Below are 16,907 nucleotides of genomic sequence, written 5' to 3'. Positions count from 1 at the left end.
CTAAAATATGCTATTCTATATTTATTTTTAAAATTAAATACATGAATCTTATGTTTCTTAAGACCTACCGAAACAAATTATGAATGGATTTATTTTTCATGCTGAATCTTTAATAGATTCATTTTTCATGCTGAATCTTTAATAGATTCATTGTTTCATGCTGTCTCTTCAATGGATTTATTCAAATAGACCCCACCCACAACTGCACACCACCACTCATCCCCGGCACGCCGGCACACGAGATGTGTGAAAGATGTATGCAGGCAAGAACGTGGTAAAAAACAATGGGCCTGTTTGTAAAGGGGGTCGTATAAAACATACAGAACAAACTTGCATTTTCGCCTCATAAAATGTAGTGGAATTATCCTTATATATACAATACAATACATCCTTTTGTCCTCAGATTGGAGATGTGAGTATAAAATGTTTATACTCATCACTGTAACATAAGATTGATTGATTTGTACCATTGATTTTCATCACACACTCAGAACCACCTCGTCACACACTCAGAACCACCTCGTCACACACTCAGAACCACCTCGTCACACACTCAGAACCACCTCGTCACACACTCAGAACCACCTCGTCACACACTCAGAACCACCTCGTCACACACTCAGAACCACCTCGTCACACACTCAGAACCACCTCGTCACACACTCAGAACCACCTCGTCACACACTCAGAACCACCTCGTCACACACTCAGAACCACCTCGTCACACACTCAGAACCACCTCGTCACACACTCAGAACCACCTCGTTACACAATCAGAACGTAGAGTTAATGAAATGGCATGGAAAATTGTCTCTCTATAAAAGTAAATTGGCCACACACCAATACATGGATTTGACAATCAAACGATCACTTAAAATAGCAGCCAAAGAAGTCACTGATGATAAACAAATCACAATGCAACATATACAGTGGGGCAATAAAGTATTTAGTCAGCCACCAATTGTGCAAGTTCTCCCACTTAAAAAGATGAGAGGCCTGTAATTTTCATCATAGGTACACTTCAACTATGACAGACAAAATTAGAAGGAAAAAAAAATCCTGAAAATCATTGATTTTTTATGAATTTATTTTCAAATTATGGTGGAAAATAAGTATTTGGTCACCTACAAACAAGCAAGATTTCTGGCTCTCACAGACCTGTAACTTATTCTTTAAGAAGCTCCTCTGTCCTCCACTCATTACCTATATTAATGACACCTGTTTGAACTTGTTATCAGTATAAAAGACACCTGTCCACAACCTCAAACAGTCACACTCCAAACTCCACTATGGCCAAGACCAAAGAGCTGTCAAAGGACACCAGAAACAAAATTGTAGACCTGCACCAGGCTGGGAAGACTGAATCTGCAATAGGTAAGCAGCTTGGTTTGAGGAAATCAACTGTGGCAGCAATTATTAGGAAATGGAAGACATACAAGACCACTGATAATCTCCCTCGATCTGGGGCTCCACGCAAGATCTCACCCCGTGGGGTCAAAATGTTCACAAGAACGGTGAGCAAAAATCCCAGAACCACACGGGGGGGACCTAGTGAATGACCTGCAGAGAGCTGGAACCAAAGTAACAAAGCCTACCATCAGTAACACACTACGCCGCCAGGGACTCAAATCCTGCAGTGCCAGACGTGTCCCCCTGCTTAAGCCAGTACATGTCCAGGCCCGTCTGAAGTTTGCTAGAGAGGATTTGGATGATCCAGAAGAACATTGGGAGAATGTCATATGGTCAGATGAAACCAAAATACTCAACTCGTCGTGTTTGGAGGACAAAGAATGCTGAGTTGCATCCAAAGAACACCATACCTACTGTGAAGCATGGGGGTGGAAACATCATGCTTTGGGGCTGTTTTTCTGCAAAGGGACCAGGACGACTGATCCGTGTAAAGGAAAAAATGAATGGGGCCATGTATCGTGAGATTTTGAGTGAAAACCTCCTTCCATCAGCAAGGGCATTGAAGATGAAACGTGGCTGGGTCTTTCAGCATGACAATGATCCCAAACACACCGCCCGGGCAACGAAGGAGTGGCTTCGTAAGAAGCATCAAGGTCCTGGAGTGGCCTAGCCAGTCTCCAGGTCTCAACCCCATAGAAAATCTTTGGAGCGAGTTGAAAGTCCGTGTTGTCCAGCAACAGCCCCAAAACATCACTGCTCTAGAGGAGATCTGCATGGAGGAATGGGCCAAAATACCAGCAACAGTATGTGAAAACCTTGTGAAGACTTACAGAAAACGTTTGACCTCTGTCATTGCCAACAAAGGGTATATAACAAAGTATTGAGATAAATGTTTGTTATTGACCAAATACTTATTTTCCACCATAATTTGCAAATAAATTCATTAAAAATCCTACAATGTGATTTTCTGGATTTTTTTTCTCTCATTTTGTCCATCATATTTGAAGTGTACCTATGATGAAAATTACAGGCCTCTCATCTTTTTAAGTGGGAGAACTTGCACAAATGGTTGTCGACTAAATACTTTTTTGCCCCACAGTAGGTTAAGTTAATTAACAGAAAAAAAGTCGATTGTTACCTTTTCCGTGATGACAGCCCCCCCCCCAAAAAAACCACCTTCCTAAATATAGATATAAGCCTAATGTAAATTCTCATCAAACCAACCATGTATAGGTTATTCCACATTCCTGTGTAGCCTTTGAATAGTATAGGTTATTCCACATTCCCGTGTAGTCTTTGAATAGTATAGGTTATTCCACATTCCCGTGTAGTCTTTGAATAGTATAGGTTATTCCACATTCCCGTGTAGTCTTTGAATAGTATAGGTTATTCCACATTCCCGTGTAGTCTTTGAATAGTATAGGTTATTCCACATTCCCGTGTAGTCTTTGAATAGTATAGGTTATTCCACATTCCCGTGTAGCCTTTGAATAGTATAGGTTATTCCACATTCCTGTGTAGTCTTTGAATAGTATAGGTTATTCCACATTCCCGTGTAGTCTTTGAATAGTATAGGTTATTCCACATTCCTGTGTAGCCTTTGAATAGTATAGGTTATTCCACATTCCCGTGTAGCCTTTGAATAGTGTTAGTTTAAACAGCACTACCCCACAAACGTTTTCCCCCTCGTTCTATTGATTTCAGTGTGACATCGATGGAAGTGATTAACAAAAAAATATATATTGCGTTACACTTACTTGAATCAAAACGCCACACTTAAAAATGTGGCTAGATGTCTTCTGCAGGTTGTGCTCTAGGGGTAGCCTAGTGGTTAGAGCGTTGGACTAGTAACCGAAAGGCTGCAAGTTCAAATCCCCGAGCTGACAAGGTACAAATCTGTCGTTCTGCCCCTGAACAGGCAGTTAACCCACTGTTCCTAGGCCGTCATTGAAAATAAGAATTTGTTCTTAAACCGACTTGCCTATTTAAATAAAAGGTAAAATAAATAAAATAACCAGGGATGTTGTGTTTGTTTTAACAGCGTGTACAACCCGATTCCCCCCCTCCTAATCAATATCATCGACGTATTGTCACTCTTCAAAACAACATGTGTAGGTTCTAAGGTGCTCCCTTAACGATTAAATATGATTACTATTGTTGCACATGTATGTGTATGTAACAGTATAACTTTAGTCCGTCCCCTCGCCCATACCCGGGCTCGAAACAGGGACCCTCTGCACACATCAACAACAGTCACCCCACGAAGCATCGTTACCCATCACTCCACAAAAGCTCTTGCAGAGCAAAGGGGAACAACTACTTCAAGGTCTCAGAGCAAGTGACGTCACCGATTGAAACACTATTTAGCGCTGCACCACCGCTGACTAAGCTAGCCGTTTCACATCTGTTACACTATGTTCTAGGTTTTCAATAAACAAACTGTTTGTGCATATTGGTTATTGATTCGGACACATTAAAAGTGTTTGGATTGGGATATTTATCAAAATGTCTTGTCAACAGGAAGCATCAATTCCAATTTTAAAGGAATATACACTCAACATTCATTTCCAATGGTATTGTACTTAAGCAAGTAAAAACTGCTGAATGAGTCCAAAAACGTGCTGCGATTAAATTTGTAAGACACATTTTATTTTATTTATCCGTTATTTTACCAGGTAAGTTGACTGAGAACATGTTCTCATTTACAGCAACAACCTGGGGAATAGTTACTGGGGATTATTAGGTGACCGTGATGGTTTGAGGGCCAGATTGGGAATTTAGCCAGGACACCGGGGTTAACACCCCTACTCTTACAATAAGTGCCATGGGATCTTTAATGACCTCAGAGAGTCAGGACACCCATTTAACGTCCCATCCGAAAGACAGCACCCTACACAGGGCAATGTCCCCAATCACTGCCCTGGGGCATTTGGATATTTTTTATACCAGAGGAAAAAGAGTGCCTCCTACTGGCCCTCCAACACCACTTCCAGCAGCATCTGGTCTCCCATCCTGGGACTGACCAGGACCAACCCTGCTTAGCTTCAGAAGCAAGCCAGCAGTGGTATGCAGGGTGGTATGCTACATAGCTAGCGGAAATGACCAAAACGGGGTTGGCCCTGTATATTACAAGCCGAACAACATACTACATCATCATCATCATCATAATAATAGTAAGGCAGATGCCTGAGCTGTGAAGCTAAGAGAAACTGGTTAACTTTAGAAAACCTCCCCAGAGTAGATTTAGCTTCCTTCATGGGATACCCCCTCAAGTTACTATTTATTGCCTACCTCCTCATGCCTTCTGCACACACTGTATATAGACTTTATTTTTTCTACTGTGTCATTGACTTGTTTGTGTTATTGGCTTGTTTGTTTTATTCCATGTGTAACTCTGTGTTGTTGTCTGTGTCACACTGCTTTGCTTTATCTTGGCCAGGTCGCAGTTGTAAATGAGAACTTGTTCTCAACTGGCCTACCTGGTTAAATAAAGGTGAGAAAAAAAAAATTGTAGCTAGCTGACATTAGCATTCATTCGATGTTGACAAAATGAAGATAGCACCTGTTAGTACATTTGATGAGATCTTTGAGTAGCGTTAACTTACGTTACCTAACCAGCTAAATACTATAATATGGTTTTAGCTGTAAAAATAATAATATAATACATGTTATTAAGTTATACCTCGCGGTCCTTCAATCCCAAGAGCAACACTTCTTCCATCAATGTGAGTCGAGTTTCTTTGGAGTCTGCCTTATCCTCTTCCTCCTCTTCCTCTCCTCCTCCTCCGTGGCGGCGGGTCTCGAAGTCCTCATCCCCGGTTCCTCGGTCCTTGTCGGAGGCAGAGCTACGAGAGGCCTCGGTCCGCCTCTGCACTAGGCCCGAACTCCGCTGTGCCAGGGAAGTCATATTTACAACAAGTCCTAAAAAAAATAAAACCCTCAAAAAGACGAAACCCTTCGCTTCGTACTCTCACTGACCGATATTATAAACCACTTCAAATGTTTATCCTGATACATACAGCTACGGACGTCTGGTTTTTAACCCTGGTTTTAACTATCCTACAACGAATAGGAGGAGACATAATAATTTCAGTTGTCTTCCTCTTCCGCTGGGAGTTGATCCAATATGGCGGCAGGTGATAACGAGAGCAGTGAATGTGGCAGGTATTCCCAAACTGGGGTAGGCAATGCCGTTCGGGGTACGATAAAAAAGAAAAGAAAAACTACAACAACAAAAAATGTGATTCACATTTACACAAAAAAAAAGTTGTATTTCTTTGTAAAAAAATCTATATATATTCAAACAGTCCATTTAGTTAGGCCCGCGTCCATAGAGACGCATACCAGCTCTACTGGTAGTACTGCTGCTGTACCTGTCGACGACACGAGTTATTCTGCTTCCCAGAGCACATCCAATGCTAGCATTAATAATTCTACATGTGTTGTTAGCCCAGCTAGCATGGACACTGACAGTTGTGAATCTGATGCAGCGGAGGAGCTACTGTCCCCTTACCCGGGAGAGCACCTAACAGACAGGGACGTTGGACCCAAGTCCTCCACAATAGTATGGGGCTTGTCTGTCCTAGCCACTCAAATATGATGAGAACTACATTGATTTGGGGTTCACTTATATTCAGAGTAGTGCCTTTCCTCAGCCACAGTGTGTTATATGTGCAAAAGTACTATCTCACAACTTGATGAAACCTTCACTCTTGCGCAAACATTTAGAAACAAAACATGCCAATTTGAAAAATATGCCACAGGATTTTTTGAGCGAGAATTAAGATGACTTCCGAGTAGTTAGACATGTATAAAATCAACAGATACCATTAATAAGGAGGGGCTAGAAACGTCTTATATGGTGAGCTACCGAGTGGCTTGGACAGACAAGCCCCAAACTCTTGTGGAGGACTGGCTTGGACAGACAAGCCCCAAACTCTTGTGGAGGACTGGCTTGGACAGACAAGCCCCAAACTCTTGTGGAGGACTTAATTCTTCCTGCTGCCGCAGATATGGCTGGGAAAATGCTGGGGAAAAAGGCCAAAATAACTATACAGACAATGTCTTCATCAAACAACACTATTTCACAACGCATTAGTGACATGGCAGGAGATGTTTTGAAACAATTACCACTTCACATACCAGTGAATTATATGGTTACAGATGGATGAGTCAACAGACGTGGCCTGGCACAGCTCCTGGTATATGTCTGTTACAGCTGGATGAGTCAACAGGGCCTGGCACAGCTCCTGGTATATGTCTGTTAAAGCTGGATGAGTCAACAGGGCCTGGCACAGCTCCTGGTATATGTCTGTTAAAGCTGGATGAGTCAACAGGGCCTGGCACAGCTCCTGGTATATGTCTGTTACAGCTGGATGAGTCACCAGATGTGGCCTGCCACAGCCCCTGGTATATGTCTGTTACAACTGGATGAGTCAACAGACGTGGTGGGCCTGGCACAGCTCCTGGTATATGTCTGTTACAACTGGATGAGTCAACAGACGTGGTGGGCCTGGCACAGCTCCTGGTATTTGTCCGTTGTTCATGGGGGGTCAATTAAGGAAGACATTCTCTTCTGCAAACCACTGGTAACCAGGACAACAGAGGATATTTTGAAAGTACTGGACAGCTGTGTCACAAATGGTTTTTGGTGGTCAAGATGTGTTGGTACCTGTACTGATGGTGTAAAAGACATGACAGTGTGACATAGTGGAGTGGTAACGCGCGTGCAAGCAGCCGATGCCACTTGGGTACACTGCAGCATCCACCGAGAGGCTGTTGCTGACATCTTGAAAGACGTTTTGGACACTAAAGTGAAAATGGTTAACTTTGTTAGGCCCCTGAACTCTCGTGTATTTTATTCACTATGCAATGACATGGGCAGGTACCATGTAACGCTTTTACAACATACAGAAGTGCGCTGGTTATCAAGGGGCAAAATATTGACAAGTTTTTTTGAATTGAGAGATGAGCTTACTGTTTTCTTTACTGACCTAAGTGCGCTGACCCTGGTGCTGGGGGGGGGGGGGGGGGGGGAGAAATCGCAGCTGGAGGCCGAATATTTGAAGGGGTAAGGGACTATAAATGGTTTGGGAACCACTGAGCTAGAGCAACCCACAGGTAAAGCCAGGGAGGAAAATGTAGAGATGGGCTGTGGTCCAAACACTTAAAAGACACATCCTTGTCTACTTACCCTCGCCTTATGCCCTTGGGAGAATCCCCATTGCCATCTTGGGGGGCGGTCCAAATGATTAGCCAAGCAAGGGAAGTTTGGTAAGCCCCTCAGCCCTCGTTCTTATTTTCGACTTTGCGAGTGTACAATTATGTTCAATCCGGAGCCTGACACTCCCCATAATTCAGTTTGCAACGATTGTACATCCGCTAAGAAAAGTCTGCAAAAACTTAACAACATCAATGGAGAAGTCAACATACAAGTGTAAGTAAAAATGAATGCAAATAAGTTAGAAATTGTGCTACTAATGCACATTACAGCACAAACACATCTCGTAAAAAATAACAATGTTTTTGTTTAGTTATCTTTTGGAAATTGTAGAAATAAAACATTTTCCTTCTTCAGAAGTTCCAGCTGGGCAGGCTAACATTAGCTAGCTAATAAATTTACTAGCTATCATACAGTAGGCAGGCTAACATTAGTTAATACATTTACTAGCTATCATACAGTAGGCAGGCTAACATTAGCTAGCTAATAAATTTACTAGCTATCATACAGTAGGCAGGCTAACGTTAGTTAGCTAATACATTTACTAGCTATCATACAGTAGGCAGGCTAACGTTAGTTAGCTAATTAATTTACTAGCTATCATACAGTAGGCAGGCTAACGTTAGTTAGCTAATAAATTTACTAGCTATCATACAGTAGGCAGGCTAATGTTAGTTAGCTAATACATTTACTAGCTATCATACAGTAGGCAGGCTAACATTAGCTAGCTAATAAATTTACTAGCTATCATACAGTAGGCAGGCTAACGTTAGTTAGCTAATACATTTACTAGCTATCATACAGTAGGCAGGCTAACATTAGTTAGCTAATAAATTTACTAGCTATCATACAGTAGGCAGGCTAACATTAGCTAGCTAATTAATTTACTAGCTATCATACAGTAGGCAGGCTAACATTAGCTAGCTAATTAATTTACTAGCTATCATACAGTAGGCAGGCTAACGTTAGTTAGCTAATACATTTACCAGCTATCATACAGTAGGTGTATATTAATAATTATATATTTAATATAAGTAGACATGCACTCATAATTCACTGTAGCTCATATAAAGCACCCACAAGCTACCGGTGGCTGGAAACACTATCATTGCAGGATGAATGAGTGACGAATATCCGACCAAGGGCGGTCCATTTAAAAATCCTTCCTTCCTCCCTCGCCCCCTTTTTTTAAATTTTATTTTATTAACAACAAATCAATACATAAAGTACATGAGGGAACACAAGCATACATAGATTACAAACAATGGACAATCGAACTAGGGGCGGGGCTGGGGGCGGGTCTAGAGGGTACAATATCACATTACAATTACACAAGGACCTTAAGGGACATGCACATACTTACAATTCTAACCGCTTTTTTGTTAGTAGAGCATTTAACAGTCTTAAAATACAGTTCAATTTATTTTTGTAGGGTACGAAAATGTGGTTTTCTGTTTGTAAATTTACATTTGTGTATATGAAATTTGGCCAAAAGAATAATGAAATGAATTACATAAAAAAATGTTTCAGCTTATTTCTATTGTATGTAAAGAATCCAAACAGTACATCTCTCCACAATAGTGTAAAATCTTCATAAATGTTTTCGATTATAAACCTACTGATGTCTTGCCACAGTTTTCTTACATGCATACAATGCCAAAAAAGATGCAAAACTGTTTCTGGGTGGTCATTACAAAAGGAGCAATTTGAGTTGATGTTTTCCTTAAACTTCTTCATGTAGTGGTTGGCAGGTTAATATTTATTTTAAAGGAAACTTTAAAGGAAACTTTGTTAACAAGTAGGTATGTGTGTGGCAACATCCAAACTTTTTTCCAACAGATATTATTAATAAATCCATTCCAATAAGGCATGACATGAGGTATAGATACAACATCCTGCTGAAACAAGGATCGTATCGCTCTGTTGTTGAATGGACCAAAAGAGAAACAAATCTTTCCTACTGATGAGTCAACAGGGTCAATAGAAGGTAGGCTCTGAGGGTCAGGTCTTGACACGTTCCTGAATAACATAGCAACACCTGAGGGAATGGAATCTAAAACAATTGCAAAATCTTTAGGTGTTACAGGGACCTTGTAAAGTGATAAGAATTCTTTATAACTGGGTAAAAGACCCTCTGCATTTACCAGTTGGCTCACGAATAGGATATTATTTCGGAACCAATATTCTAAAAACAGAGGTATTTTTATACAATATATCCCATATATAATATCTGTGTGGAGAAAAATTGTGTTTATAAATGAAGGACCATGAAAAGAAAACATGCTGATGAAAAGCAGAAAGTTTCACTGGAACTCTGTCAATATTATAATTGCAAAACAACATGAGGTTAAGGCCACCAAAAGTAGAGAAGACATGATGAGGAATAAAATTCCAGATAGAAGTGGGTCTTCTTAGGAATTGTTTTATCCAATTGATCTTAAAAGTATTATTTAAAGTAGTAAAGTCCAGAAAATTCAGCCCACCATTCTCATAAGTGTTCATTACAATAGTTTACAATAGTTTTCCTAATGTAATGGGTACGGTTTCTCCACAGAAAGTTGAAAAGCATCTGGTCTATCTCCTTGCTTATTTTACTGTCAAGATATAAAGATAGAGCACCATATGTTAGTCTAGAGATACCTTCAGCCTTGGTTATTAGGACTCTACCTTTTAAAGATAAGTCCCTCTGTAGCCATTGATTTAGTTTCTTCTGTTTTTTTTTTATAAGAGGGTTAAAATTGAGTAAGCCTCTATACTTCTGATCCTTTGTAATGGTTATGCCTAAATATGTAAGTTCCTCTTTCACTGGAATACCATAATATGAAGGTGTCACACAATCTTTGACAGCTATGAGTTCACATTTATTAATGTTAAGATATAGACCAGAAGCTTTGGAAAAGGATTGTATCACATTGATCGATATGTGAATTTGGTTAGCATCTTTCAGAAAAAGTGTAGTATCGTCAGCCGGCTGGCTTATAATAATTTCTTTACCAGCTATGGAAATACCTTGTACAGGACTATTATTTAAAGAATTTGCAAGAAGTTGGGTGATTAATAAAAAGAGGTACGGAGAGATAGGACAACCTTGCCTAATTCCTCTCTTTAACTCAAATCTAGGTGAGGTGCCATATTTAAATTTGATAGAGCTGTTACCATTTGCATAGAGAGTCTTAATAGCCTTACAGAACAAATCCCCAAAGCCAAGTCTCTCAAGGGAGTGGAAGAGAAACTGATGCTCTACTGTGTCAAATGCTTTATAAAAATCTAAAAATAATATGAAGCTATCCTCAGTTATTAGGTCTGTGTAGTCAAGTATGTCTAATACTAGTCTGACATTGTTAGAAATATGTCTGTTCCTCATGAAGCCAGACTGTGTTTCATCAATGATTGCATCCAGGACTTCTTTTTGCAAGTAGTAAGGCTAATATCTTATAGTCATTATTAAGAAGACTCTCTAAAAAAAGACTTCAAATAGGAAGGGAGCTACTTGTTCAGAAAATAATTTGTAAAATTCTGATGTAATTCCATCAACACCTGGTGATTTATTGTTCTTTAGATGTTTGATAGACTCTATAATCTCTTCAACTTTGATGGGTTCATCACACTGTTTAGATTCTATATCACTGATAGAGTGAACATTATTCAGTGAGTTAAAAAACATATCTGTGGATTCCTGACAGTACGTAGAGCTATACAATTTTCTGTAAAAATTGCTACAGTATTTAGCGATTAATTTTTGGTCATCTGTAATAACACCATCAATGTTTAACTTCTGGATAGTTTTATTTTTAGAGTGACATTTCTCAAGTCTAATGAAATAGGATGAATTCTGTTCTCCCTCCTCAATCCATTTTTTCCTAAATCTAATAAAGGCTCCTTCTGCTTTTAATTTATATATACTATCCAGTTTATTTTGTAACTCAATTAGTTCCATCTTCTCCTCCCCCGAGAGGTCGGCTGGGGACCTCTGAGAAAGGGAAGTTATCTTTTCCTCCTCAGCTCTTCTAGTCTTAGCAAGATTACTACCAGTATTTGGACACCTCAAATTTAAAGAGCTCCCAGTTCTTGCAATAAGATTTTTCTTCACAAGCCCTTTCCCAAAAGTGTGAGAGCCGATCTTTAACCTCAAATTTAACTACACTGCTCAAAAAAATAAAGGGAACACTTAAACAACACAATGTAACTCCAAGTCAATCACACTTCTGTGAAATCAAACTGTCCACTTAGGAAGCAACACTGATTGACAATAAATTTCACATGCTGTTGTGCAAATGGAATAGACAACAGGTGGAAATTATAGGCATTTAGCAAGACACCCCCAATAAAGGAGTGGTTCTGAAGGTGGGGACCACAGACCACTTTTCAGTTCCTATGCTTCCTGGCTGATGTTTTGGTCACTTTTGAATGCTGGCGGTGCTTTGACTCTAGTGGTAGCATGAGACGGAGTCTACAACCCACACAAGTGGCTCAGGTAGTGCAGCTCATCCAGGATGGCACATCAATGCGAGATGTGGCAAGAAGGTTTGCTGTGTCTGTCAGCGTAGTGTCCAGAGCATGGAGGCGCTACCAGGAGACAGGCCAGTACATCAGGAGATGTGGAGGAGGCCGTAGGAGGGCAACAACCCAACAGCAGGACCGCTACCTCCGCCTTTGTGCAAGGAGGATAACTGCCAGAGCCCTGCAAAATGACCTCCAGCAGGCCACAAATGTGCATGTGTCTGCTCAAACGGTCAGAAAAAGACTCCATGAGGGTGGTATGAGGGTCCGATGTCCACAGGTGGGGGTTGTGCTTACAGCCCAACACCGTGCAGGACGTTTGGCATTTGCCAGAGAACACCAAGATTGGCAAATTCGCCACTGGCGCCCTGTGCTCTTCACAGATGAAAGCAGGTTCACACTGAGCATGTGATAGATGTGACAGTCTGGAGACGCCATGGAGAACGTTCTGCTGCCTGCAACATCCTCTAGCATGACCGGTTTGTCAGTCATGGTGTGGAGTGGCATTTCTTTGGGGGGGCCGCACAGCCCTCCATGTGCTCGCCAGAGGTAGCCTGACTGCCATTAGGTACCAAGATGAGATCCTCAGACCCCTTGTGAGACCATATGCTGGTGTGGTTGGCCCTGGGTTCCTCCTAATGCAAGACCTCATGTGGCTGGAGTGTGTCAGCAGTTCCTGCAAGAGGAAGGCATTGATGCTATGGACTGGCCCGCCCGTTCCCCAGACCTGAATCCAATTGAGCACATCTGGGACATCATGTCTCGCTCCATCCACCAACACCATGTTGCACCACAGACTGTCCAGGAGTTGGCGGATGATTTAGTCCAGGTCTGGGAGGAGATCCCTCAGGAGACCATCCGCCACCTCATCAGGAGCATGCCCAGGCGTTGTAGGGAGGTCATACAGGCACGTGGAGGCCACACACACTACTGAGCCTAATTTTGACTTGTTTTTAGGACATTACAATATGAAAAACCACGGTGGAGCACGCTCGCCACCTGTTGGATTTTAAAGTGTTACACCTGGCATTTGCCAAATGGCATTTGCAATCAACTTTGAACGAAACGACGCCGAATTGAGTGGTATTGGACACCGTGTATATGGTTTGTCCAGTGCCAATAACTTGCCATTAAATTTTGTCCATTTCAGGGGGGTGTTCCCTTACATCAAAGTTGGATCAGCCTGTAGTGTGGTTTTCCACTTTGATTTTGAGTGTGACTCCAAATCCAGACCTCCATGGGTTGATACATTCGATTTCCATTGATAATTTTTGTGTGATTCTGTTGTCAGCACATTCAACTATGTAAAGAAAAAAATATTTCATAAGAATATTTTATTCATTCAGATCTAGGATGTGTTATTTTAGTGTTCCCTTTATTTTTTTGAGCAGTGTATATCATTATTTAATAATGAGCTATTTCGCTTCCAGTAGGATGCTTTGCCAAGGTTAGTATCAGGGGTGAATATTTTGATATCAATGTAAATGTCCCTATGGTCTGTGAGGGGAGTAGTACAAATATTTGTAGTAACACACTCACCATCAATACATTTGGATATAAGCCAAACATATATTCTGGATTGTCTGGAGCCTGTTTTGTTGGAAACCTCTCTCTCCATATATCAGTAAGATCAAACTTCTCCATAAAAAGTATTAAACCCAAATTCTGATTGGTTGGCCTCCCTGGGGGCCATCTATCAGTTGAATAATCTATTGTAATGTTAAAGTCCCCTCCTATCAATAATAACGAATTGGGAAATTTAGATAACCAATGAAGTATATGTTTCTCTATAGATTCAAGCAACTGATCATGTTTGGTGTTGTATCTGTAGAGGTTTACAGTAATGAGTGTAATGTCATTGTAACTCATCATTCTCATGTTTGGTGTTATACCCGTAGAAGTTTACAGTAATGAGAGTAATGTCATTGTAACTGATCACAAGACAAATAAAGTGACCAAAGGGGTCACAGTCCGAGTGTAGAATATTACCACCCAAGGGGTAACAGAGTGTAGAATATTACCACCAAAGGGGTCACAGAGTGTAGAATATTACCACCAAAGGGGTCACAGTCCGAGTGTAGAATATTACCACCAAAGGGGTCACAGTCCGAGTGTAGAATATTACCAGAGTGTAGAATATTACCACCAAAGGGGTCAGTGTAGAATATTACCACCAAAGGGGTAACAGTCCGAGTGTAGAATATTACCACCAAAGGGGTCACAGAGTGTAGAATATTACCACCAAAGGGGTCACAGTCCGAGTGTAGAATATTACCAGAGTGTAGAATATTACCACCAAAGGGGTCAGTGTAGAATATTACCACCAAAGGGGTAACAGTCCGAGTGTAGAATATTACCACCAAAGGGGTCACAGAGTGTAGAATATTACCACCAAAGGGGTCAGTGTAGAATATTACCACCAAAGGGGTAACAGTCCGAGTGTAGAATATTACCACCAATGGGGTCACAGAGTGTAGAATATTACCACCAAAGGGGTCAGTGTAGAATATTACCACCAAAGGTATTTTTCATTGTAGTGACACCAGCAAAGCGTTCAGATCCATGGGAAAGACAAATATCGTTGCCCCACTGTGACCTCCAGAAGTTGGCATCAGCAGAAATTGAGTGAGACTCTTGGAAAAAAAGCAAAAATCTGTTCGAAATTGTTTAGCAAATAAAAACAAGGCCTTGCGCTTCACATTTTTTCGTAACCCCCATTAAGAGATACTATAGACAAAGACAAAACAACAAAGATTCTATAAAAGTATAAACTGTAGTAGGATGAGTCAAAAACGTAGGAGCAGTGAACGTAAACGATAAGGAACCGAGGTCTGCACCATTTAAGTCAATTTAAAGTGAAAATGGCTTATTCCATAACCTTTGAGCTAGACGTTATCCGGCTTTGAAATTCAACTCAACTGGAAATTATGTTCAAGACCAAACCAAGGGTTCTTGTAGTAAGAGAGACTAAAAACCCTCTTTAGTTTAATCAGGAACTATTCTAAGAAATAAAACAACAAATAATAATTTAAATAAAAGGGTACCTACTATTTTAAGTACATGTGAAAACTGATCATAAAATAATTGAATAACAAAATGTTTTACATATAAACGTTCCTAAGACGTTTTTTTAGAAATAAGTATTAATATCTAAATAGAACAATAACCGTGTAAAGTCAGAGCAGACCTGTATGCCCTTTAAAACAGTATCTTAGTTACTGTATACATACAATTTTTTGAAAAATACAGCTTTCAGTCTTCTTCGGAAGTTTGTAAACAAAACAGGTCTTCTGGTCATACAAGAACAAACTAATAAATTGAAATACCTGAGTATTCCTGAAAAATAGTCACCTGATGCTTATTAGGTAAACAACATAAGGAAAATGAGAATACAATGGCTGAAACCATCAACCTGTTCCTTCTGGTGAGATTTTAGGGAGGAATTTCACCACATGCAAATTCCACAGACTTTTTCAAGCCTTCGATAACCATGGTGTTCGCGCCTACCATTTTCTCAATGGCGTCAAACCTGGAGTTGATGAGTAAGGAGAGGGTAGCCACGATGTCAGAGTTCATGTTGGGGTTTTTGGAGGGTGGAGGTTTGCACGGAGTAACCGGTAAAGAGGGGAATTCGTCATCTTCAACAGCATTCAAAAGCATGATATTATCCATAGGCCAAGCGTAGTTATGGCAGTTGTCTATAAGCACGTTTCTTTCTTGTTGATTAGCAATAGAACGGTTAACTTCTTCCTTTCTTGTTTTGTCACGACTTTGCATGGACATGTTGAAATAAATGATCCAATTATTATTCCAGTCACAGGAAAGGTCTTATATCTTGAACAATTTTTTTTTTTAATCACAATCTTTCTGAAGTTTGGTACGGAGCTCGGTAAAAAAGCGTCTGTTCAAGCCGCCATCTTGGATAGTCCTGTCCTCCCTCGCCCCTTGCCCTGCAAATGTCAACTCGTCAGACGTTAAGTGTTTGGTCTGCACGCATGGAGCTTCAACTTCGGATTCTTCTGCTTCTTCTTCTTTGGTATTATGGCGGTCTGCAAATGGTTTTTATAGGTGCATGCCGCCACCTACTGCATTGGCTATGTATCAGCCTACTGTTCTATTATGAATTCTCTACTGCCCTACCAACTAACCCTGCTTCCATTAAAAGTTCACCACTATTCCCCTACTTTGGCCCCATCTGATTCTACTCCAAGCCAGCAGCCTGGGAGGAGGGCACACGGTCATTCAAAATGTCTTGTAACTCTTCTGCAGTAAAATCTCATACTTCTCTGCAGCTGCCTACTGGATAACTTATTTGTATTGCTTTTAATCTTTTTAAATGAATTGATCTTATTAACACTTTGTTCTAGCTAGCTATTTGTGTAGGTAGCTATCAAGTAAATGCAATGATGCACACTAAATGCACACTTCTCACGTCTAGGAATCTCTTGTGCTCGACTTGGACAAAAATATTTGCCAGTACTTATATTGGGTGAGGGTACTGTTTATATTTCCACAATACATTTGCGCTAATATTCTATAAGGAACTCAAGCAGCAGAACATTTGAGCTGCCGGTACTCAGCTCCGGTGAGCTCCTGCCCAAGTCAAGTACTTGGAATCTCCCTCTTACACACTTCTGCAACATGACCATAAACTTGGCACCTGAAACACTGTAGTGGGTTCGGAACAAAAGCTCTTACGGGATAAGTGATATATCTTAACATTACTTTGTCAGGTAAAGACTCAGAATCAAAACTCAAAAGGACAGACAGGTGACTC

General features: G+C 40.7%; 1 protein-coding gene across 2 annotated transcripts in view; it reads right to left on the bottom strand.

The window, feature by feature from the left end:
* The window catches only part of LOC109874989 (Golgi phosphoprotein 3-like), a 33,726-nt gene extending 17,609 nt beyond the window's left edge, over positions 1 to 16,117 (bottom strand). Inside the window, exon 1 of one of the 2 annotated variants that reach the window (XM_031816593.1) lies at positions 15,638 to 16,117. In XM_031816593.1, coding sequence (XP_031672453.1) covers positions 15,638 to 15,913 — 276 coding nt within the window. In that variant the 5' untranslated portion in view covers positions 15,914 to 16,117. Of the gene's footprint in view, positions 1 to 5,092; positions 5,559 to 15,637 lie in introns of those variants that run through there. The other variant, XM_031816595.1, reaches the window with a different exon arrangement.
* Between the last annotated feature and the right edge of the window lie 790 nt (positions 16,118 to 16,907).

Source organism: Oncorhynchus kisutch, linkage group LG3, assembly GCF_002021735.2.
Source record: "Oncorhynchus kisutch isolate 150728-3 linkage group LG3, Okis_V2, whole genome shotgun sequence".
In the NCBI taxonomy this organism is placed as follows: domain Eukaryota; kingdom Metazoa; phylum Chordata; class Actinopteri; order Salmoniformes; family Salmonidae; genus Oncorhynchus; species Oncorhynchus kisutch.
The sequence above is the reverse complement of the archived record's forward strand: the minus strand, read 5'-3'. Positions and strand labels throughout refer to the sequence as shown.